Raw genomic sequence first — 26,022 nt, 5'->3', positions numbered from 1 at the left:
GAGCATTAAAGAATATTGATTGTAACTTCACAATCCATTACAGCTCACTCAAATTCTAATAGGATTAGGGAAGGTGATGCCCCTAAACCCATCTGATAAGATCATTGATCTTCCTTCAGAAGTAGGTATGTTATTTTCTGATTGTTATTTCAAAAGAAGAACAGATTTTGTGCCTATGGATTGCCACATACATTTGGGAGTTTATGTATTTATGTCAAAGGGGACTATATAATTCACAATCAAGTTAGACAAGACATTGTCTCAACTGGGGATGCGAGTTATTTTTTTTCAGAAATGAAGTACAACTTTATTCGTAACCAACATGAGATATATGGAAATAGTCCATAGGACCAAAGCCTGCATCTTATAAATAATACCCAGAAACCTGTTGGCACTCGGAAAAGATGAAGTAAAAATAAAAGTAATAAAATAAAATTTTCTATCTTAAAATACAGATTTTTAGTAATGTATATATTTTCAGTATGCATGGTGCATTAAGAATGCTCTATCTTTAAAAGTCTTTTTAAACACAGATTACTGTAAGCAGTTCATGTTTAAAAATTTTTTTTGAAATGTCAGAATTCAGTTAAAGATTACCTGCTTTATATACTGCTAAAATTTTAGAGAAAAATATAAACTTACTTTATCTTAGAAATATGCGTATCAACATTGTTTTTTGTTCAAAATAACAAATTGTTAATTTTTAAATATATATATATATTTATATATATACCTCCAAGCAATGATCGTTTACCATTTCTATGGACTAAAATAAATTAGAACATATTTTTTAAGATGTAGTGTGTCATATACTCTTTGATCTTAATTGCAATTCATGGTTATTATCCTATCAAAAAATGATTTCTCAGAACCAAGATAAAGTCCGTATCTTTTTACTTCTTTGAATCAATGTTTCTAAAGTATATCACTTCAGTTATGTACTTTTTAAGTGAACTATTTCATTGATTCTGAATTCTGGTTATATATCTGATCACATATAAATATTCACCAAACTTGCACGTTTTTAAAAAGTTATTTACTAAAAGTGACTTTGAAGGCTTTTATTCACTAACACATTTCATGATTATATTTCAGCATTTACTTAATGTGACCTTCACTGGGATCAGTGCAGCTCATGGGTGTCAAGGTCAGAAAGAATAGCGACCTCCTGAGCCCTCTTTCAGGAAGCAAGTCTTCGCATAGCCTGAGGAAGCAAAGAGGAAAGAAAGCATTCATACAACTGAATTCTCCTTAAGTCTACATTATGCTTTTTGCAAATATGTTTTTATAGTATTGATTGCTTACCTTTGATCATCTTAAGTATATATCCTCATAATAAAACAAGTAAAAACTTAATTTCTGTACCTTACTAAATTTTGATTTCATTTATTTAAAAGCAATAATTACTATTTATTGAGTACTCACTAGGTATAAGACTGTGCATAAGACCTATTATGTATATTGAATACTTACTATGTCCTGTTATTTTACATGCATCATTTAATTTTCCTATTTCTATGAGGTGTTATTATTTCTAGTTTACTAGAAAAAATGGAGATAAGGTATGTAGTTTCCCTAGGCTGCACAGTCAGTAAGTAGCAGAATCAGGATTAGCATGCAGGTCTCTGGTCTCAAAGCCCATGCCCTTAAAACATTTCTGCTCTAATGGTACGGTATCTTCAGGAACCCTATCATGGATCCTTTTATTCAGCAATTAATAACGTGGCAATATTTTAAGTTCAAATTTTAACATATGGATATTTATTCAAACTCAGCCCCATAGAATCATGAAGTACAAAAGCTGGAAAGACTTCTCAGCTCAATAATGACTTTCCTGGGCTCACTAAGCTAGTGCATTAAGATCAAGTCTTTTGAATTTCACTCTAACAATTTGTTTTCTCCACAGAATCTTCTCTGCCTGTCATCCCTCCCCACTGCCTGATTTTGTCATAGGGGGTTGAATGTTATTCTTTTCAATATTTTCATTAGGACCTGGAAAAGGACAGAGAAGGCGTATTTAACAGATTTGCAAATAACACCAGTGGGGGTGGATGGTTCATATGCTGGATGACAGATTCAGAATTCAAAACTGCCAATAGATTGGAACCAAAAACATGTGATCTAGCAGAAATATATGTAGTTCTGCATTAGAGTCACGAACCAATGATGTAAATATAAGTGGGGAGCCCAACTGGATGGTAGTTTGTGTGAAAATGCCCGCATCTTTAGTTGACCCCTGCTCAAAGGAAGCCAGGAATTTGATGTAACCATTATGTGAGCAAACACATTTTTAAGTTGTAGTAATGGAAGTATCTTGGTAAGATCAAGATCAGTCATGGTCGATTAATCTGCTGGCCTAACCACACCTAGGGTCCTCTGTCTTCTTCTTAGCCAGAGAAGTATTAACAGTTTTGGAGGATGGTAGAGGGAACTAGAGGACTCTTGCCTAGAGATTAGAGTAATTCTCAAATATTTGAAGGCCTGATCAGCAAGAGGGTTTGTGTTGCTAGAGAAACAAGTATCAGTCCACCACGTGGCTATGACATAGAAGTCAATTTCAGTTTTGTATGCATAGCTAACATTTGGAGGCTTCAAACAGTGTAACAAGCTGCCTTGAAAAGGTTCTTTTTAAGTGCATGGAAATGGCCACACAAAAACTGAATGAACATAATAACCTCCATCGGGGATAGTGTAAGAAGCAGTTCTTACATAGGCTAGGATTTTGGATTACCTGATCTATAAGAAATCTTTCAACTTTAAAATTTTATGATCTTTGTTTCCATTTTAGTCAGTGGTATCACCACAATTTTCACTCATTTCAATTTTTCTAGAAATAGTCTGCTGCCAGAAAAGCATCAGAAATACTTAGAACAAGTCAAGGTTATGAGGTTCCTGTTCCTCACTGGCTACCCCTGAAGCTTATGAAACTCCCGAATTAGAAAATTCCCTCTATTCACCTTTCCCCTAACCCACTGTCCTTAAATCTCTGAAAGAGAAGGATGCAGAGGTATGAAGTCAGAAACTGTGTGTTGGCTGGTGCAAAAAGGCAGCCTAAGACAAAAAGTTTCCAAGTACTTAATGTTTGCATGGGAGAATATTTGTCTACCATTTTCCCCTTCTGTGAAGTTGTCCGTATAGTATTTTTAAAAAAATTACTTCCCCTGAATATTTCTTAATCAGACATAATCACTATTTGTATTGTTTATTCAAGATTTAACCCAAAATTGTCTTATTAGAAAGAAAATAATGATCATACCTCATCCTGGACATCAAGTTCTTCTTCAATAAACTCTGTTTCTATTAGTTCAAGAGGATCTTTACATTCTTGGATGAGGGTGATCTTGACAAACAGAACACAGGGAATATTAACTAGAAATATTATAGTATTAACCCACCTGATAAATCTACTGAAAATGACTGGAAGCTTTGCTGATGCTTCTTATCCATAATTACATGCTTCAAAATCCTCTTAACCTTTCTTGTTTTTAAATATTTCTCTCCTTAGAATTCTCCTCATTTTTTCATATTCATGTTTAAAGTGGTATTAGCTCTCCATTGTCTAACTAACTCCTCAGCACTCTTCCCTAACCTGTGAAGTGGGTTCTTAACAAGTCACGCCCTTCTCCCTAAATGATCCAGCAGTCAATACTTCTGCTTCAATGGCTGAGCTAAGAGTACTTACTACAACATCAAGCATGCAGTGAATGCACACTGAAGGACTGATGCACTTGTGACTGATGACAGTAAAAGCCCCAATTTGAATTAGATGGAAATTAATTTTACTAGAGATGGAAAACAATGTCTGTGGACCAATTTGGTTGTTCAGGAAAGCTCTGCTTTTAGAGGTAGTATGAAACTTAATCTTCTATACAGAAACAATCTGGGCTTTGTCTCATACATGAAGAAGGACATTGCCAAAGCAACACCAAATGACTATCAAGGTGAAATAAACATTTTGAAGTGCTATTTAGTTTTTATCTCACAAATAACCCAATTCTCTGTGCTTGCATGCAAATGAATTAGAGTATTAAGTCCCACTGCAGATGTTCTTAAAATAATGGGAAAGTGAAAGGTAAGTGTAACTACAAATTGGGGCTGTCCTTGTGATCATAAAATACGGTGATAATTATATATCACTATATCTAGTATTTAGAACACATAAACGACCCTTTCTAAAGAAAGAGAAAGTACCACAGAAGAGATTTTAACATCATTTACCACGCATCTACTATGTAGAGGACTTCTCATATTAAAGAATATATATTCTTTAATATATATTCTTCTCATATTCTTTAATATGAGAAGTCCTCTATGAGAATCTACAGAGGTATAAGGTTCTGAACCTCACAGGCCACCAATAATGTTCAACCCAGTGAACCTGTATATTAATACAAGCAGTCACTTTTACTCAGTCTGACATTTGTTCAGGATAAACGAATCCCATCCACTCACAATGCAGGTAGGTGCCCTCTTGGTTAGTGGTTTTTGTGACATTCATGGCTTGAGATCTTGGATCAGAAATAGCGGTGCAGACGAACATAAAACTATTTTCATATTGAGAAAGAACTTGACACCTTGTTTTTATTTTATTTTTAATATGGGGTCTTTTTTAGGTACTTTATATGATCCTGTGGTTGTTACTGTGGGTTAAAGAATTTTAAGTAGAAAAAGGTTTATGAGTTTTTCAAAGACGGATCTTTTCTCAGATTTTAGCAGTTTGCATGTAGGTTGTTTTGAGATTTGTGGGTTTTTTTTTTTCTTTTTCATATTTAAGGGCCACACCTTGGTATTTGGGGATGGTATGTTCCCCAGGAGCATTAAGCAAAGCAACCTCTCCACTAAAAATAGCCACACACACACACAAAAAAAGGACTGTTGTTTTCTCAGTTAGTTTTACTTCAACAGTAGCTTCCTTTCTACAATATGGAACTGCTTATCCTAATTTTAGAAGGGAAGCAATTTAAAGTATAATGAATGCATTGTCACTGGAGTCATTATTATTATTATAAGTATTTATTTTAGTCACCCAAATTCTCTGCCAGCAGATTCTGTGAGTAAAGAGGTGCTCGGCATAGACCCAACCTAATAAACTAGACCAGAATGCTCACCTCTGCTGGGTATTCAGCAGGAGGGTTCACAAAATAAGGAGGCCCATCAGAAATCAGGGACTGTTCTGCTTGTTTAGGGCATGTTACTCTGGGCTAATGAGTGGTCTGAATTTTCTTCTTCAAAGACCACTTATGGCCTGCTGGATCCTATTTTTAAAAATGTATGATTCATGGCTTTCCAGATTGCTGTGAATTTAGGCTATTTGTGTACACAAATGACAGAAGATCCAAGAGTCAGTGCTATAATCTAAAAAGGCATTATGGCTAATGGTCTCTTTGATTAGTAAACTCACACATTGTAGGTGCTTATGTACTAGGGTACTGCCAAGTATTTTCTTATTAACTATCTTGTTTGGTTCTCACATCTACCCAGCAAGATAAATTTTTTAACTCCTATTTTACTGATAAAAAAACTGAAGCTCTGAGAAGTTAAAGAAGATGGCTTAAACCTTCCACTGCCAGGCTGTGATTAAAACGTAGATTTGTGTGACTTTTGCCATTTTACAGAAATCATGATAGTTTTATATGGATACATATGTAGAAAGGTTAAATATTTACCGTTTCTAAAATGGAATCTTGAATCTCTCTAGATTTAGACTGGTTCTGTAGATAGAGTATAGCATCATGGACAGTCAAAAAGAACATGTCCTTTCTAATGTTATCATCGAAGAAACCACATTGCTCCAGCTTTTCTATCAACTGGTCTTCAAAAGAAAGAAAGTTTAGTTTGTGCATTAAGAGAAATAACAGAGTCTTTAAAAAAATGCGTTTGATATAGTTCTCATATTAGGAAAAGATATTTTGTAACATCAAATCAATGCTAAGTTTTTGTGGTGCCACCTTTAAGTTCTCATTCTCATTTTCAAAGTATGGCCCTGCTCTAATTTGACAGTTTCATGTGCCTTCCAGAAGCACATAGGGCTTCACCATAACTGGTTATAGTAGATGATCTTGGTGCCCTATGACATGGCCTTTGCCAGACCTCCAGCTGCCATGAGACTGGCTGCTACATGGCTCATAGCTATGCCTATCTCTGAAGAACTTTCCTTGGCCAATAGGTATTATCTCACCTGAAAAGGCCTCGGAGATTTTAACCCAACCCATGGGTGGCCTGTAGCTACTGACTGATTTGGAGTTACAAAGGTGGGTCCCCTTGTGTCAAGGAGGGATAACCCTCTAGTGCTCTTCTTGCTGTGGGGCTCCCTGTGGAATCATGCTAGACTTCTGAAGCCACGTCTTTTCTCAGCCTTATCCTGCCATATCCTGCTGCCCTTACAGCTTAAGTTTCACACCTTATAAACTTCTCCAAAGAGCACTCTTTCAGTAATCACTTTTGTAGGAATCCCCATCTCAGACTCTGCTTCTAGAGAACTCAACCTAAGCAATGGCATTTTCCTACACATATATATTCATACATAAACACACAGACTCACACACATGAGGATCCTCTTGTTCTAAGGGATCTAAGACATCTCCAACTCCACTCTCCCCATTATAAGATCTCCCCATTGACCCTGCACAGCTGTCAAGACATAGATTTCCATGCATTACAACTTGATGGCACATATGAGAAGTAATATCTTTTGTGGGTTAAAGGAGGCCCTCAGGTATCATGTGCCCATATCCCAACATAGAGAAAAGGGCTTAGGGAAGTCTTATAGACAGATATGTATCTACATTTACCTTGAAGCGATGCAAAGTATACGTTCACGTCGATTCTCTGGAATTCTTTGACAATCTAATGAAAGGAGGAATTTGTAACAATGAACAACTTCATCTACCTGTCATTCCAGGAGCATTCAAATACCTGCTCAGGAGAAACTTCAGCACTTTCACAGTTAATTCAGGACTTTCAGGAAAGAGGTTTTCAGCTTTCATTGAGGGTATTATTAAAGATGAAAGAGGTGACAGCATGCTCTATAGCATAGTGCTCTATAATGCAGAAGTGCTCAATAAAAGTTTATGGACAGCATATACTACAATGTGTATGAACCTTGAAAACATGTTCAGTGAAGGAAACAGTCGCAAAAATCACATACTACAATGGATTCTATCCATTGGAAAGTCCAGAACAGGGAAAAAACTATAGAGACAGAAAATAGATTAGTGGTTGCTTAGGGCTGGGAGTATGACTGAGGAAATAGGAGAGGTGGCCACTAAAAGACATATTTTCATGAAATGATGAATGAAAATACTCTGAAATTGACTATGGTGATGGTTGCCCATATCTGTAAATATACTAGAAAACAATGAATTGTAAATGTGAAATGGACAAATTATAATTTGGTAAAGTTATTTTTAAAAATATGTGTGCAAATAAGGAAAAAAGAACAGGAGGCTTTCTAATATAGCCCTTGGTGATTCAAGACAAGAGTGTGAGTTTATAACTTTGAGTAAAAAATATACAGGTATGCATATGTGGTCATCAAGTTTAGAATGTAAAAACTGGCCTAGAAATCAAGGCTTCTTTTCTCGAAGCACAACTCTGCAAGTGAAATCATTTCCACCACCCCCCCACCCCGCTTCCCAGCTTCCACATATGGACATGATGATATCCAGGGGTGAAAGTCTCTCTGGCGACATGGGGAGATGACTCCGAGTGATGAATCTATCCCTGGCACTGTGGGACCAACAATGCCATCCTAACCAAAAGGGGGAAAAGAAGTGTTAACAAATAAGGTATCGGTGGCTGAGAGAGTTCAAATAGAGTCAAGAGGCTCTCTGGACTCTATGCAAGCTTCATAGCTTGCAAAACCCCAACAAAAACCATCCCTGCCAATCCTAAAGAACACTTAGAGCATTATAAAAGATTATACAAAGGTTCCATGTACTAGGGTAACTTTCCAGAAACCTACAACCTCCAGATGGGTCCCTGAACCAGATACGTCCTGAAATAGACTAGAACATCAGCTAGTTCCATCCCCCAACCCAAAATGAAAAAGTTAGAATGGGCATAGCCCAAATACCCCTAAAGAGTGGGAGAAAGATCAGAGGTGATGGAGTTATACAGAGAAGGTAGGGTTTAACAAATGAGTATGATTGTTAAATTATTACATTGATAATTCCTTTACGCTCCAGTATCTTAGAGCAGCTAGAAATAAAAATCTAAAATTGTGGAATTGTAACCCATACCAAACTCTGAAATCTGTTCTTCAATTAATTGCAATGTGCTTTGAAATGTACTGTTTTTGTATATATTTTATTTTTCACAAAAAAGGAAAATAAGTCGATTGTGATAATAAATGCCCAGCTATATGATGATATTGTGAACCACTGATTATACCCTTTGGATGATTACATGGCATGTAAATATATAATATATACCAATAAAAACTTTTTTTAATTAAAAAAAAATCAAGGCTTCTGTATTTTGAACGTACATCTTAATTATAATTTTGTTTTAATAGTTTCTAAGATGTTACCACTAGGAGAAACTGGGTAATTGATACAGGTGATCTCTATGTTTTAATTTCTTACAACTGCATATGCATCTATAATTATCTACAAAAGTGTAATTTTGAAAAAATAAAGAGAAAAGACTTGATTCAAAATAACTGTTGAAACTTCTGGGACTAAAATCAAGGCCTCTATTCAAAAATAAAGTTTGGAGTTTTCTTTAGTTTTCATAATTGTCACTATAGGACTTGATAGCAACTATTTAAGTTTAATACTCTGGCATTAAATTTGCCAAGGCTCTCCCCGAAAGTAATTTGTTAAACCCTTTGGTTAATACTCTCTGCAATGACTCAGCCAACACCTAGAGAGAAATGCACAATAGAGAACAATAGGTATTCTCAAATAAGATAATAGCCAGGTAGATCTGCTAAGGAAACTGAAACAGAACCTCCTAAGCCTATTCTCATACTCTTTTGCCAATGCATTCACTTCTGTACCTTACATGCCTAGTACTACACCCTGGAATTATTGCCCTACCCTTGCAGAGTGTAACCAAGAAGCCCCCAGCTGAACTAAACCTCAGTTAGGGGTCACTTCCCTATTATATCCAATTCTTGGTGCCTTGAACCTGCTTACTTTTCTTCCAGCCCTCTTGATATCAATCTGAACTTTCACCTAAACTTGAAACTTCTAGTGATACCTTATTTAATCTGCTTTGGAACAGTTAATATAGTTGTTACTAATAAAATTACTTGAAACCTGCCTTCCCCTCTAGACTACTTAGTCTCATGAAAGTAAGGACTATGGCTACTTCATTGCTTAATTCTTGTGCCTGGCATAATGCTTGACATATATTAGACATTTCACATCTATTGTTGAAAAATTAATGAACTGAAGCTTGCATAATTGGATTTCTGTTATCATGAATGTTTCTATTGTGCATGCTCAACCCTTACTTTGACTTCCAGGCTGCCTGACCTGCTTCCTCTAACCTCTTAGTAGTGCCTGGCTCTTCCAGTCCTACATTCATGCTCCTTATCTTGCTGCTATTCACATAACAAATACAATATAATTTTTAACACAAACTTTTGGCCATCTTTTCCTTTTCTCATGTTCCATTTCCCACATATTCCCAGAAAAAAATACATAATAAATGTTAGTATTTGCCAAGAGGTAACTATGTGCCAGATACTCTTCTCAGTTATTTATATCTATTGGTTTATGTGATCCTCATAATGATCCTATGAAGTGGGTACCATAATTACCCCATTTTACAGATGAAGAAATTGAAGTAAGACAGATTTAGCAGTTTGCCCATGGTCACACTGGTAACAAGTGGCAGAGCCAGAATTCAAACCCAGGTGATATGGCTCGAATCTGTTCTCTAAAATATTATATCTTCCTGTAAAAACATTCACCTAGAAAAATTACAGAGCCCATGCATTCAGCCTTTAGCAATACAGTAGAACCCGTATCATTTTACTATTACCAAAGCTCCAAATTTGTAATTTTAAAAAAACAATCTTACCACTCGCAATGATCTCACTCCAACAATATCCAAGAAAGACACAGCCCCACAATCAAGTACAAGGCTATTGATTGGCACTTTTGGAACATTCACTTTGACTGGAAGCTCAGAGTTCCAATCCACTTGAATCTCTATTTCCTTGGATGGGATGTCAAGATGTTCCGGGTCTTCAATATCTTCATCAGGCTCAAATGCCTTGTTGGATGAACCAGCATCACTTATGATGCCATTCTAAACAAAGGAAACACTGCCAATTTAATTACCAATGTCTTTCAATAATTCATTTCAAATAACTTAAAAGTCTTACATTCTGTTCCTTGGCTAAAAAAAAAAAAAAAAAAAAAATAGGAATGAACTCTCAAGGAATGAGGTTTACCTCAGCCCAGACTTTGATGTTTTCTAGGAAGAAAAATGGCAGAACCAGAAGCATTAAAACTCAATTTCAGGAAGGTTGTGGAACTTTGCCAAAAATACATTAGAAGGAGAGTCTAAGTAAAAGGGAATGACTCTAAAAGTTTATGAACTTGCTGCCTTCTATTGTGGGTAATTTTCCAGCATTGAATTAGTACTTACTGTGTTCTTTTCAATAAAAATAAAGTTTAAAAAGTAATGCAGATGCTGTTTGTGGTGATTTCACTTTATTCCCTTCCGTTCCCTCTTGTCTACAAGAACAGCCCAGGTACACTCGTACACAGTGGATACCAAAGAGGATAGATTTCATTTTAGACTTTCTAACTCCTAACATTAGAGAAAGGAAAGAATTGAAAAGGATTATGAAAAGATGTCGCCTCACCTTTGTTGCTCTTAACTGCCCTTTTTTGATGAGTTTCTGTATTTTCCTTAATGCTTGAAGCCTCTTATTATATACTCGAGTGGCATCAAATCCAACCTTTGAAAATAAATATCAGTTACTTAAAATGCCTGATTCCTAATGGTCATTAATATCAATTGTTAACCAGGAAGGTTATTTCTCAAAGGGTATTCTTTGTTGAGATGTTCTGCTAGAAAGGGAATTCTGAAATCTGAAGGAACAGATCCCCTCTCCACTACCAGGCCGCCCTACCCCATCCCACCCAGAGACTCAGGGAAGATGTTAACATATTAAAGCCTCTAAGAGAGTATAAAAGAACAAAAAAAGAAAAAGAAAAAAAAAGCAAAAAATAACCAATAAACATTTGTTCCAAAGGAAGTTAAAAAAAACCAAATTTCTAGATGTAATATACTTACTGTGGACTTGATACATTTTTTAAAGCTATCGACATTGCCATAAAAAATAGGACTAGAAAATCTAAGAATCTTCACTCCTTCAGGTTCTTCAATCTAGAATTTTAAACAAATTACCTAAGGTTAAACAAGTTCGGGTCTGAAATAATCAATTAAATTTCTGGCCACTCAGCTAGGAGCAGGCTCACAATTGCTTAGAGTTGCTGGGTGATAGCTCTCAACTTTTCTTGAACAGAGATTTTATCCCAATTAGGTGACAACAGGTTGCCAAAGCTCCTACCCTCTACAAACCACAGTTCCACACGTCAAAGTTAGGGACTTAGAAAAGTAATTTGTTCAGCCCTATCATTTCCAGAGAAAGGCTTACAACAGTGACATGATTTGCCTTGAGTACATACCACTGGCACTCTTGGTTTTGCTAAAATTCTTTTAAAATATTAATTAACAAAAAGTAGCAAGATGAACTGAGGCCTGTGATGTTATCAGTTTGCTCACAGTCTACATTGTGACCAGACCGAAAGTAGAACCCTTGGAATTATAGACTTTTCTAGTCTGTAGAAATCATAGCAGTTTTAGCCCAACACCTTTAGATAAGAAAACTGAGGCCCTGAAGAGATGGGGTGACTTCGGGAAGATCTCACACCAACAGAGTCTAGAACTCAGAACTCCCAACCTCAGACTAGGGATCCCTGCCCCAAGAGCCAGAAGATTCTCTAGAATCACTTTTAACTCTTGAACACATTGGGCAGAGAAAGATTGTGGAGATAAATGAAATAGCAGCTACTATTAATTACACATTTAGTGTCCAATACTTTTTAAATGTTAAGGTAAAATTAAGACTACTTCTTAGGGACCACAATAAAAAATTTTTTTTCTTTGCTTTCAAACACCAATTTTTGCTAAATAAGTATTTTCTTATTCTGCTTTTTAAATCTTGTTTCAGTGTATTCTCTTGATGGCCATAGAGCAATTTTATTTGCAGGGACTAAACATCACCAGTGAGATGTTTAGTTTTATTTTCCATTTCCTGTATTAGATATTATATTCTACTATTCCAAGGTTAAAGCAAAATGTCAAATAAGGTTCTAAGAGAGAACTTGAAAGTCTCCTGTTAGAATTGAATGGAGAAAATCTTACAGATTTCAGACAATTTCATAGAGGATAGGATCATGTAAACAGAGAAACAGAACTTTGATTCAATTTTTGGAAATAATCTATTGCCTATTTTAAAAATCCCTCTTAAAATGGTTTACAGCAAAACAGTCTGCTCCAAAAATATTAGTAACATTAAGTTAGCATAAACCAAATCCAGATAAAATCATGGATATCAGAAGGCACATTGGGTCACAAATTTTCATGACACCCCCAATGGACTTAGGGATTTTCCTTTGTGAGTCTCCCTCTCTGGCTACCTTGCAGCTAATGCTAAAAGAGAATATGCAACTCCTGAAATTCTGGGCTAGCAAACCCAAGTACAGCAAGTGTCTTTCAAAAGCACTTACATTTTTGTAATTCTTGGTATTTTTGTAGATGTCAGTGGTAGGGATGCTTCCAAGGCCATTCCATGAGGGACTAAAGGAAGAAAAAGTAAGGTCAGGATTTTTTTGGAACAGGCAAATTTTAGAATAGAAAGTTAAAAGAAATAACAGTTACTGAAGAGCCTAGCATTCTGGTGTTCTGGGCCCAATCTTTATTGCAGATGACATTTTCCTGTAGCTAACTCTGAAATGAGCAGTTGGTGTTTGTGTGAGATTGGGGGAGGAACGGTGCCTCTCTTCTGATGCTGAGAGAAATAAAGAGCATCATACCTTCATGTGTATAACACTTTACAGGATAAACAAAGAGCTTTCACACCTGTTAAATCGTACTTACCCCTCGTCATAACCCTGAAAGTTCAGCAATATTATCCTCACTTTTATAGATGAGTAAAATTAGGATCAGCAGTTAGGAAAGACCCTGAGGTAAATGGCAGTGCAGTTCTTCTCTTTAACCTTTGGGTCTTCCATCCCTGCCACAGTGCCTGGCACTTACTTATGAACTGTGGCAACTTCCTGTTGAAGTATGGGGAGTGTGTGGGTGATCAAATTAGTCTAAATTTATAGAAATACGAGCCCGGGAGTCTAGAAATAAGTCCTTCCTGCTGAGCAGACTGTTGATTTCTTATTCCTGATGCAATCAGATAAATTCCATAATTCTTCAAGTGTGACTAGGAACAAATGCTAAATACAGTTCCCAAAGAAAGAGTATCTGTTTGAGAGAACTTTCAGCATGCGCTCTCTGGATCAGCATTATAATTACTGGAAATTAAATACTGCGGAGGACACTGCTTTTTGTTGGCTAAAAGCCTTAGTTAACAAAGCAGCAGCTAAAATGTGCCACTGATTTCTCCTCAGCTTGCTCTGCTGATTTTTTAACATAAAACCCATACACTGAAGACTTGCTCTCTACAAAACTCTTCACATCCACACCTACACAAGAAAAAATAGGCATAAAAAAATGAGAGGGAGCATTTTCCAAGGTCAGTTTGTGAGTCATTCCTTAACAGCAAATTGGTCACTTTGGGAGCTCATGAACTCTTTCAGACTCCTGGGCAGTCATTTAGGGCAGAGGCAGTACACAAGAGCCTTCTGGGTTGGCACCAACATGAGAGGGTAGGGAAAGAGGGCAAAAAAGGATAACTGATTGGTGGGGCAGAAGAGGTGATCTTATGCTAAGCTGAAGACTTCTGTGTTGACGTCTTTCCAGACTCCTTATTCCTTCATAGCCTGAACATGGGCAGTAAAAAGACCCGAAGTCTGGAAAACTAAGAGAAGCACAGAGGAGGAAGAAAGCCTCTGCTCCCCTCGCAGCCCAGGAAGGCACATACCCAAAGCCTCTCAAGAAGCAAGAATTGCCAAAACTCATACAAGTTCAGGCTCTCTAATTTTCTCTCACAAGTTGTGTCTCTGTTACTTTAGATCTTGTCTTTGCTGCTCTTCTTTGCATATGATCTAATTCTGTCTGCCTCACATAACTGCGTGCTTTAACTTACTGCTTCTTTGGGATATGCTTTTTTGGGCAGCTTTGAACGAATCTTAGTTAAAATCAACTGTTTTAAAGTTCTCCAGCTCTGAGTTAGATAACTGGTAACCTCCTAGCATCAAGAGAAAAAAAGGAGCTAAAATAAATTGAGCAGCTTTCTTGTTCCATTCCTTGGGCCCAGTGCATCACATGCTTCATCTCATTTATAGAAGAAACTATACAACAACCTCTGTCTCTTCCTGAGCCATGTGTCTTTGTTGTATCGCCATGACTACAGCAGTAGAACATATGACTGAGAACACGGACTTTGGAGTGAGATACAATTGAATTCAAATCCTCGCTCTGCCATGTGATATTAGGGAAGAATCTTAACCTTTCTGAGCTCACTTTTCTCACCTGTAGAGTGAGAACAATAAAACCTATTCACAGGATTTTTTTTTAAGATTAAATATGATAACATCTATAAAACATCGTGTAGTTATTTTTTAGAAGAACTCAATGTACAGTAACTATTATAAAAGGAAGTGGTTTCACTATATTTGTCAAAGTGGCAAAGAAAGCTCAGGGTGTGTTGTCCTGTTCATAGGAAACCTGGGTCTTAAGTTACTCACAATTGGACTCTCAGGACTACTGTCAGTAATCCAAACATAAGGCCAGCTAGTAAACCAAGGTCAAGCCCCAGAATGATGGATGCTACACATGTAAACACCCAGATAATCTAGGAAAAAATGAAATGAGAAGAATTATGTTAACTCAGCAAGTACCATCAGGTGAGATGTCAACCTGTAAAAAAATAAAACATCAGTTATCCAAGAACAAATTACAGCACATTTTAATGCTCTGACTTCATTCATTTTGTATTTACATAAAATAGAAATTGGCCTTCCCACTAAAGACCAATTGTCCCATTTTATTTATTTTTTAATTTAATTTTAATAGGTAATGTATCCACATGGTTCAAAAGGTAAATAATATTTTTAAAAGGTGTATAGTGAGGGTGGGCCATGGTGGCTCAGCAAGTAGGAATGCTTGCCTGCGATGCCAGAGGACCCGGGTTCGATTCCCGGTGCCTGCCCATGTTAAAAAAAAAAGTATATAGTGAAAATCTTGCTCCCAATCCTCTCTCTTCTCCACCTACCTTCCCAACCTATCTCCTACTTGTATCCTCTTATTTGTGTATGTGAGTGTGGATGTGTCTGTGCATTTTCCCAGCATTTCTTTATGCAAACAAGCAAATACGACCATATAGCATATCTTGTTTTCCCCCCTTTAGTGTATTATACACACTATTCTGTTCAGCACTGGTCTCTTTTTCACTTAATTTGTGTCAGATATCCTTCCATATCAGCATAGAGAAAGTTTTCTCATTCTTCTTATCTATTCTGGTTTCACTTAGAGCAGAACTCTAAAGGATTTAGTTTCTGGGTTTTACAATGCTTTTAGTATAGCTGTGAAGGTTACTTTGGTTAGAATTATCATCGACACTGTAGTTTTGTTTTGCTTTGCTTTGTCTGTCCTAAATTTTAGGATTTTTAAACCTTTGTTTTTTGACTTCAGAAGTGCATGAATGAGACTCATGTGTTATTCTTGCTGGAAATGAATCTTCCAAGAGATACGGGAACTTCATAAAATGCAGTTTATGTGGAAGATTTCTCTGAATTGATTTATCTACACAATTCTGATTCCTGTTCTGCAGTTCTCAAAGGGCAAGTAAGATTTAGAAGAAAGGGGACATAGTGATATAAGAGGAAACATATAATGACCAAGTCTTATTTCACAGAAGAATGAAATTATGGGACTCACAGCATCAATCTTGTTCTGCTTCCACAGACGAGGAACATCACATACTTGCATAAACATCCCTTTCAGGTTGGCAATTACGACAGCTGCCAAGACTGACTGCCAAGACAGAAAGACGAAGGCTGCCTTATTCAGGGGACTGGTTTTCATGTGATGATTTTCTAATCTCCTGTTATTTCTCTAGTTGCAGAGCGGGGAGGGGACTTATCTGACGAGAGTGTGGAGAAGCAGGGGTCTACCTTCTGCAGAGGTTCCAGCAGCTCTCCCAGGGCGACGATCGCAATCAGCACGATCCCAGCTGAGATGATACCAGCAACCTGAAAGACACACACCTCACATGAATGCAGTGGGGGTGGGGGGGGGTCCTCCAGCACAGGGGTCTTCCAGCACACAAGGTGTGTGCCTGAGAGAGCCTGAGCACAGATACACTTGATCATGTCCTCTGTCCACCCCACCCCCCTCAGTAATGTTGAGGGAAATGAGAATTATTTGCTAAGACCCTACAAAATGTAACAAAAAAGAAAACACACATGTAGGAGCCATAGCAGAGAAGTTTTTTTTAAAAATGTGGAAACCAAGCCTCCCAAAACAAAGCCAATTTGACCTGGCTTGTGTTTCAATGTGTTACAAACCTCAGTTTTGGTGTCAGTTTAGGAGGCCGTACTTCTAATTATTTGCCATAGCAGGAAACACTGTTCACCTCTCTTCCCTGATAACTGGTCATTGTAATGTTCTTGGGAAATAAATTCCCATGTCACAAACGATTCTATGTCTGATTCTCCTGCATTACTGAAGCAGCAACCATAATAGCAATTCATCATTCCCACAAAAATCTTAGAGAAAATAAATTTACCAGTCATATTGCAAATTCAAAATGTCACTATAGAATTTGAGAGGTGTCTCTTGTTCCTGTCAACTCCACAGATGTAAGCTCAGAGTTCACTCAACACAGTGGCTGCAGAGTGACTAGGTTATACTGGGGGTAAAAGGAAGCTTCAGAAACTTTACCTTCACTGGCATAAAAGCTCTCCTAAGATCCAAACATAAGAGAGAGTCTGAAAGGGTGGGGGATATTCTCAGGTTTGATTAGATGACCAATGTATTCTCTGTTGAGATAGCTGGGGCATGGCCAAGTAGAAGAATAGAAGCTCTGAAACAGAAACAGGAGACAGGAACCAGAAGCAAAGCAATCAGGGAGGAAGTGGCAGGGAAGACTGAGTTCAGCACAGTACTGCATATTGCAAGATGTTTGAAGTGAAGGAGACAGATAAAAGGAAAGAGAAATAGAAAATTAGACAGCTTAAGGAAATTTCATAGTGGCATTCATTCACTCTACTTGGAAAATTGGTCATTTATGTTCAGACTGTAGTTGGGCCAGTCTGAGGCAATATTACATATGATGAACTAAACAATTTGCTCTGTATAACCAGTTCCCTTTTTTAGGATCCTCAGTACCTCCTAGCAACACACCTCCAGGTTCCCAGTACCTTGGTGAGCTTTTCCCTTTCTAAGCAAGGAAGCTACTATCCTCCCTCCCTTTCCTCTTTTTTCCCTTCCATGCAATTAGTAACCAGTATTTATTATCTTCCATGTGCCACTGAATTCACAGGGCTCTGTGAATTGGTGAAGGATATGGATATTAGGGGATAGGAACCACAGCTAGCTGCCCAACTCAGGCCAGGAAAGTGGCTACTTACTTGCCAAGTTTATATAATATATGCTCCTAATTATGGGAGCCAATGGCTAATTTTAATCACCATATTAAAATCTGTGAGAAATCGATTATTTGGGCTTACTTCACAAGGCTGGTTTGAGGGAAATGCTGCAGATTTTACATCTATGAGCAAATTCAATTAGTAGGAAATAATTCTGTTAAGAGAGAGGATAATCAGAGCTAGAAAGTAGCTTAGAATTACTTTTTCATGAGTCAGTAGGAGTCAGATGGGGGTGGAAGACAAACTTTAGCTCTTCTGCAATCTGTAGATGTAATGAAATAGTTCATGTCCACCAGTACTCATTCTTTCATTACTTCATCTAGTAAATATATACCGGGTATTTCTTATGAACCAGGCAAAATTAATGTATCATAGATACTAAGTAGCTAATACTAGAACAATGAGCATCTGCAATATGTGCCAGTACTTTACAAACATTTTCTCATTTAATCCTCATAACACTCCTGTGAGGTGGACAGACTTATTCCCATTTTAAAGATGCAGAAACTGAATCTCTAACATAACAGAAAACATGGGAAACAACACTGCAAGGGGAGATTTTCCAATTTATTTGGTCATGAAGCCCTGGATTTTACTCCAGGTGCTTAGACTTTTAACCCTAGAACTTAGTATATATTTCAGTAATTAAATCTCAAGCCATTACTGAGCTTATTTTATTCTTCAACGCTGAAATCCTGGCATGCTTCATTCCTAAAATATAATACCCTCCAGTGTGTGTCAGGGGATATTAACTTACTAGAACACCATTATCCCCCAGACTCTTTGCCAACGAGGTCACTTTACATGGGCATTCTTACTGTCATATCCAGCCCGTGCCTCATTTGAGCCTGGAGGTAGCAGCAGGATGATGGACATCAGCATTTGGGATTTGCCTCCACCCATTTCAAGGCCATGTGGTGGGAGAGCTTGTGAATGCCCAACTAAAATGACAGCAGTAGAAACTCCCTCTTGACAGCTGCCGCTGAACACAGGCACAGCTTTAATTATAAGCTCTGACTTTTTCCACTTGACTGCACATCTTAGTTATGCCTCTTGGGATAGACTGTATTATTTTACCTGTTCCCTCAGGGCTAGAAATGTTTGCAAAAAACCCACAACTTTAAAGTTAAAAAAAAAAAAGTAAACTCAATTATAAAAAGAAAACTTATGAAATTAGAATTAAAGTTCTGGTCAAAAGGAGCCAAGAAAGTGGAGAGGGCCAATTCTTCCAACGCTGCCATTAAAAATCTATTACAAATGGGAAAAGAGCATCCCTTGCACGGTGGGCACAAGTAAAGCTCTCCCTGGGCAAGCCACCGTTGAAGACGTTAATTTTCTCAATGATTCCCTTTTACACTTCTTTGTAAATGCCTCTGCCTTCCTAAAACCTATTTAAAAACTTTGTGTGTGTGTGTGTGTGTGTGCGCGCGCGCGTGTACCTTGCTGTCATTTCCTTTTGGTTTGTTGTTCTCCTTTGCAATCTCAAAACACTTTCTGTTGTTAAAACCCTCAAGGCATAATATAAACACAAATTCCTGAATCTGCCCCTTGCAATCTGCCTCATCCACTTGGTTCGGCACATTCGACACCAGGACTAGCTGGAAAGTGTGCCCTTTGAGAAGGGTTCCTGAGCTTTCTGTACAGTTGAGAAAGGGGTTATTCAGAGATTAACTGCAATGCTGGTTTTTTTGTCTACTTGTGACACTAACAACTTAAAACTAGGTATAAAAGGCAAGATTAAACCCATATTCAGAACGTCAGGAACAAAAACCTTACTCAGGAAGAAATGCCAGAATGTTACAATAAAAATATTCTTGGCTAACTACCTGCTATCCTGTGGTAGCAAAGGTCTTTGGAGGAAGTTCTTGATCCCTGTAATCTGAAATCCCTGAAATCTGAATGGACACCTTTCATTTTCTCAGGAAATACAATAACTTACTAAGCCATGCAGGGCTTTTACTAAGACCTCTCTATCCCCAAACAATAAACTGATCAAAATCAGCATTATTTATTATAGATTCCATGTCAATCAGTCACTATCATTCCTGGAAAAGCAGATAAATGTAGCTATCTGCCAGATGAGCACTAACAGACAGATTTGAGAATTGCTTTATTAGAAGATCATAAATGTTATTGTTTAAAGAGGTATTAGTGAGGGGGTGGTTTAAGAAGATGGACAGGCCCAGGCTGAATCAGATCAGGAAGCACAAGTCCCTCTCTCTTCTCAAAAGCTAATTGTCCCGTTCAATTCTTGTGCAAACCTTTCCAAGCCATGCTTCCAGTGACTTGTGTTTTGTGATGGTCAAAGAAAGTTATCATATCGCCAAGCTGTTGTTCCATACCTGCGTCTTTCCCCCTGTGGTCTCCTGGACAGCAGTGCGGGACAGGGCAGTGGTGGCCACAAAACAGGAGAAGAATCCCGAGAAGATATTGCTGATCCCAAAGGCAATGAATTCCTAAGGGAAAGACTGATGACAGTGATGCTACAAATATAATCTTTGCAAAATCCTTACTGAGTGTTAAAGGAAGTACAGTAAGAAAGCAAACTCCTAAACCCTCCTTGCCTTTTAGCCCCAATTTCATTTTTATAGTTAAAGGTACTTAGGACCTTGTAAACTTTATTTACAGAAACAAGTGATGGCCTAAACTCAACAACGAAAAGACAACCCAGCTTAAATATAGGCAAAGGACTTGCACAGACATTTCTCCAAAGAAGATACACAAATGGCCAATAAGCATATGAGATGTTCAACATCATTAGCCATTAGGGAAATGTAAATCAAAACCACAATAAGAAACTACTTCCACAAGGATGGCTATTATTTTTTTAAAATGGAAAATAACATGTTGGAGAGGATACAGAGAAATTGGAACTCTAGTGCATTGTTGATGGAATGTAAAATGGTGCAAACAACATGGAAAGTACTAAGGTGGGTCCCCAAAAATTGAACAGAGAATTACCGAATGACCCAGCAGTTCCACTTCTAGATATATACCCAAAGAAAGTGAAAGCAGGGTCTCAAGTACATGGTTGTACACCATTAATTATAGGAAGATTACTCAAAATAGCCAAAAGGAGGAAACAACACAAGTATCCATCAACAAATTAAATGAATAAACAAAACACACACAATGGAATATTATTTGGCCATAAGAAAGAATAAAGTTATGAGACATGCTGAAGCATGGAACAACTTCGAAAACATACTGGTGAAATACGAAGGCATATAAACACAAAGACTGTAAATATCATTTAGATGACTAGAAATAATAAATTTGCAAAGATAGAAAGCAGATTAGAGTTTAGGAGAAGGGAAGAGGGAAGGGAGGAGTGTATGTTTGTTAAAAAAAATTTTCAGGCTGCAACTGTAGAATAGATATTAGGTATATTACGAGAGCATCTCACAGAGACAAATGATAAAACACACACAGAATTGTCTACTGAATTGTGGTTAAAATTTACCCACTGAATTGTCTACTTTAAAGTGGTTAAAATGAGAAATATTATATTGTATATGTTAACACAATAGAAATTTAAAAAAAAACACTTACCTAGAGGACACACTGGATTACAAGAAGAATTCTTACTCGTACCAAATAGGGTAACTTTGAATGTTATTTATACCTCTGAATTAAGTCTTAAAACTAGGATTGCTTCAAATTATTTCTTAAAAAGTAAAGTGATGCAGTATCTATACTTCAAAATAATTTCAAATTTGTAAGCACAAGAGGAAAACCAACCCAGTAAGGATTGGTGGAAGAAGACAATCCCATAGCAACCCTATAAAACCAGTTCAGAAAAAGGGTGACCATACCTGGTTCCCATCAATGGTGTAATCATACTTGATGGCGTACACTTTTCCTACAGATACTGCAATAGCATAAGCTACCACAGCAATGGAAAACGATGCAGCCAGCATTTCAGAAAACAAGCTCACAGATGGAATCTCAGGAGGCAAAAACCTATGAGTTTTTAAATGAAAAAGGCAGTGAAGATTAGACCACAGTTCTCTTTACCCATCTCATCAAATGCTACATCACCTCAGGCTCATGTTAGAAGTGAAAGCACTTGATTCAAGAGAACCAACAGCACCTGAGAGATGTTAAGTGGTAGCATCTGCTTTTTTGGGGGGGTGTGGTGGTGGTGCATGGTCCGGGAATTGAACTTGGGTCTCCCACATGGAAGGCGAGCATTCTACCACTGAATAGCATCTGCTTTTATAGTGTTTAATTAGAAGTAGACAGAGTCTCACTGGCTAATTTCTTTGTCCCCTATTTGAGTATCTGCAAATACTGCCTCATATATGCTCCTGATAAGAATAAACCTGGTTTTCTGGATCTTTAATTTCCTACAAACCCATGCTGTGCCTTTTCACACATTAGCATTTCTCCTTACTCAATTGCATCCTAAAAGTCTTTGAATTTAGATATTTTAGCACTAAAATGAGATTTGCCTTATATGAGGAGATGCTAAAGAGACAAAGATGCTAAAGGAACTAAGTGGAAAATCTGTATCTTAAGAGCCATAATATTTTAAACCTTCCTGATGCCAAAAATAACATAAATAAATTTATTTCATTATCAAAGTATTCCATAGTCACAGTGACTAAAATATACAAGTGATAGTGGGGACGACTACAGTTTGTTAGATAATTACATCCAAATTATAAAACCAGTGCTCCTCTACAAACTGTATAAAGGAATAAGTCTAGAAGTTTATAAGCATAAGGTTGTATCAGAATTGTTTCTGTGCTACCAAGCAAGTAAGATCAGGTAGCAAAGGCTTTTCTGTGGCTTTTTATAATGACACAGCCTTAGGCATTTTATTCCTTCAACAAATATTTTCTGACCACCTACTACGGGCTAGGTGCTGTACTAGGGAAGCAGAGCTGAACGAGGCAAATGGGATGATTGCCTTCATGGAGGAGCTTCTAGTCCTTGGAGCCAGGCAGGTTAATTAGCCAACTAAGCTCACCAGGTGGTCTGTCAGGAAATTAGTTAAAATTAAACAGCCAGGAAAGCTCTCCATTGTGCCAGGTAGGATAACACAGAACCTAAGTTTATGGGTCAGGGCATTTGGTGTGGACCACCTACAAGTATTACATATTGGGAAACCTGGCAATAGGGATCTGTGAAATACATGTTTTATGGAATTGTTTACACCAACCCAAATAATCTCACTGTTAGTGTGAAAACTCCACAACTCAAGTAGCTACAATACCTTTTTCATTATTAAATTCCTCCCAGCATTAGAATTCACTAATTCAGAATCTTCGTACTGTAATGTAGAGTTTCAAAAAATAAGTGACCATGAGAATCACTTGGGGCATTGTAATTGTACCTGCGTCTCTCCTCTGCAAAGTATGCTCCAAAAGATTTGAAATGGGAACTAGGAATCTTTGGTTAACAAGGGTCTTGTGATTCTTATGAAAAAGTAAGCTTGAGAAGTGCTATAATGCTAGTATGTAAATTAAGTCCCTTTTAGCCAGTTGTAATTTTTCAAATATTTTTTTAACAGACATGAGAATAAATCATGTGATTAATCGAATGAGAAAGCAGCAATTCCCTGTAGAATAAGCACTGAGACTTACCTTGCCTGCAGAGTTTCTATTAAGAGCATGGAAGAAAAAGGCTGGGACAAGGTACAAGGGAGGGGAAACTAGTACTTATTGCCATCTAGCAGCAAGTCTAGTCATAAATGCTACAAGTTAATCATACAAACCCAATATACATCTGGGCTTTCTTTTTAATCCCAAATGATGAGCTAATAGTATAGGGCACTCTGTCCTTCTCGGAGCATTTTTTATGAGAGATCTCATTGGTTGGGTAGTTGTTATGCTTACTTCATAGGAAGGCTTTCTCAGGACCCCAGAGTCAAATGGTACCGAGATGGGCAAAGGACCCTGGTCTTTTAGTCTTCTAATTGACCAAGCTACCAAACATATAAATTCCCCTTGAAGATAATGAATTTCATTTATAGGCACAAAGGATATAATTATTATCTAAAATAGATTCAACTAAGGAGTGGAGATCTTAGGTCAACTGTGCCTGATGCCTCAAGACAGTTCATAGTAAAATAAATGTTACTAACCATGAGGCCATTTATATGACATTGTAATGCTGCATACCAGTTTAAATCAGGAGTCTGGTGTTAACTGTACATGTACTCCATGTTTTGAGAAAATTAAGGAAAAAAAGGAACATATGGGTGCAGTTTTTAAATATATGGCCTAAACTTTATCTACACACGTATTGTTTAATGGTTTCCCACATGTGTATTTCTTCAAGCTCACATGCAATAGGACTATAGAAGGAGCACCCGGGAAATGGCACTTGTAATAAAAGGTTCCATTTAAATAGAAAGTACAGATTTAGCGTATTGTATTGCCTAAGAGGAACGCCAAACTCACCCCCTTGGAATGGATTTAACAATGCCAGCGTTATAATTTTTTTCTAGGTCAGCTCCATATGAAATGGCAGTAGCAATTATTGTCTGAAATAAAACAAAAGAGATTAGGAAAAAAAATAACTCCACTGGTTTTAACAATTCCTTTCTCGTCAATCCAATTAATACTGATTTTCAATTACATATTCTACTTACCACAATTACTTCTATAGGAATAGGGATCGGGATTTTGTGTTTAAATCGACCATTTAATTCCTTAACTGCCATACAGATGATAATGGTGAGTAATCCAGCAATGAAATCAGCAAGATTGGTGTTACCAACATTTTGAAAAATCTCAACCAGAGTCTGTAAAAATAAACAAACTAAGTTTGTTCACTTTCTGCTGAAAAAAAAAAAACATTTCTCACATGATTATTTCATCTGAAAAATTACATCACGACCTAACAGAACTTAGAAGTTTCATGTAAATTCTGTTGAATAATACAGAGAATATTAAATGCATCCAGTTAAAGTGGTAAGACTATGGGTGATTTTGGTTTTTCACTTTTGCTTGCCTGTATTTTCCACAATAAAAATGAGTACGTTTTAAAAGAAAAAAATCGCATTGTACGTTGTCTTTTACTTGCGGAAAAGCTTTAAAAATTTATATTTCTAGTGGCTTTCTTTATAAGTGTTAAGTGCCCTAGTTTTCACCATGCTGATGTCAAATCATTGAGACTAAAGACTAACAAACCAAGAAGTTCTAATCATTTTGGGGGGGGGGCCTCAGTTATCCAGGATTTTAGGTAAAGCTCTTTCCGAATTCTAAATGATACAGGCATTAATAAAATTCCTAAAATATGTAGATACAGGTGGACTCATTCATCTTCTGGCTAAGAAAGCCTATTGAATTGGTCAAGTATAAATTTTTGGAAATTAATTTGGTACTTATTTCAGATTTGAAGATGGCTTGAGTAAAGGTGATTCTTTCCAAGTACACAAACAAGCCAACTCAAGTAAATTCGTTTTGTTTTGTAAATAAGAGGTTTCTGGGAATCAAAGGTGTTCTTCAAGGAAATGAATTAAGGGAAAATCCCAGGGAAGAACACTAGCATCTTTGTTATATTAAGTTCAGTCCCAAGGAGCCAGGACTTAGGAAGGTATTCCTCAGTTTTTTCAGACCACTAATCTCCAAGTGAAGATCACTTCTCTTCGAAATAATCTTTTTATGAGTAAATTTTTTAATGACAGTAAAGAAAATGGAACATCTTTCAGTTTATAACATGCCTTATTTTTATAAATGAATTCTACTCAAAATAATTATAACACTCCAGTAACAATTACTACCTATAATAAACATTAAGTAAACCAGAAGTCATCTTGCCAACAGCCTGAACTCTGGAACACATGCAAGAGTAAATGAATGGGGGGGGGGGGCAGTTATTGTGATGTCAAAATCAGTCTTTGAACTAGAGTTCAAGCATTTGACAGGTAGGAAGCCTCTTGGACCTTCACTCAGAGTGTATTTTTGCTTTTACTTTAAACCCAATACGAACAAGTTTACCTTGTCCACTTTTCAGAATCAGGGAAGCCCCTAGAGGCAGATACACTGAGAGCAACAATATGAAGCAACTGACAGCATGGTGAAAAAAGCGAAAATGGAAAAGCTACCAAAGGAAGTCACAGTAACTGAAGAATTTAGGGCATCCAACACGGGAGAAAATAGCTCCACACAGTCTATAAGACATCATTGTAGTTTGGCATTCTACACCATCAATTTTCTCCTCAGACTAATTCATGAGCTAGGTATAATATTTCAATAATTGCCTATGCAAAAAAAGA

At 37.1% G+C, this 26,022-nt stretch overlaps 1 protein-coding gene across 1 annotated transcript in view; it reads right to left on the bottom strand.

Annotated features, from left to right (window-relative positions):
* Window positions 1–1,046: 1,046 nt before the first annotated feature.
* SLC26A4 (solute carrier family 26 member 4) overlaps window positions 1,047–26,022 on the bottom strand; it is a 45,340-nt gene continuing 20,364 nt past the window's right edge. The window contains exons 6-20 of the mRNA XM_077158514.1: window positions 24,394–24,546; window positions 24,203–24,285; window positions 21,608–21,755; window positions 20,135–20,248; window positions 16,317–16,394; window positions 16,081–16,176; window positions 14,889–14,995; window positions 12,759–12,828; window positions 11,260–11,352; window positions 10,826–10,921; window positions 10,033–10,263; window positions 6,792–6,846; window positions 5,667–5,812; window positions 3,257–3,340; window positions 1,047–1,204 (exon numbers count right to left, since the gene is read on the bottom strand). Of these exons, the coding sequence (XP_077014629.1) occupies window positions 1,181–1,204; window positions 3,257–3,340; window positions 5,667–5,812; window positions 6,792–6,846; window positions 10,033–10,263; window positions 10,826–10,921; window positions 11,260–11,352; window positions 12,759–12,828; window positions 14,889–14,995; window positions 16,081–16,176; window positions 16,317–16,394; window positions 20,135–20,248; window positions 21,608–21,755; window positions 24,203–24,285; window positions 24,394–24,546 (1,578 nt within the window). The 3' untranslated portion in view covers window positions 1,047–1,180. The remainder of the gene's footprint in view (window positions 1,205–3,256; window positions 3,341–5,666; window positions 5,813–6,791; window positions 6,847–10,032; window positions 10,264–10,825; window positions 10,922–11,259; window positions 11,353–12,758; window positions 12,829–14,888; window positions 14,996–16,080; window positions 16,177–16,316; window positions 16,395–20,134; window positions 20,249–21,607; window positions 21,756–24,202; window positions 24,286–24,393; window positions 24,547–26,022) is intronic.

Source organism: Tamandua tetradactyla, chromosome 1 (genome assembly GCF_023851605.1).
Source record: "Tamandua tetradactyla isolate mTamTet1 chromosome 1, mTamTet1.pri, whole genome shotgun sequence".
In the NCBI taxonomy this organism is placed as follows: Eukaryota; Metazoa; Chordata; class Mammalia; order Pilosa; family Myrmecophagidae; genus Tamandua; species Tamandua tetradactyla.
Note: the sequence above shows the minus strand (reverse complement) of the source record. Positions and strands in the feature narration are given on the sequence as shown.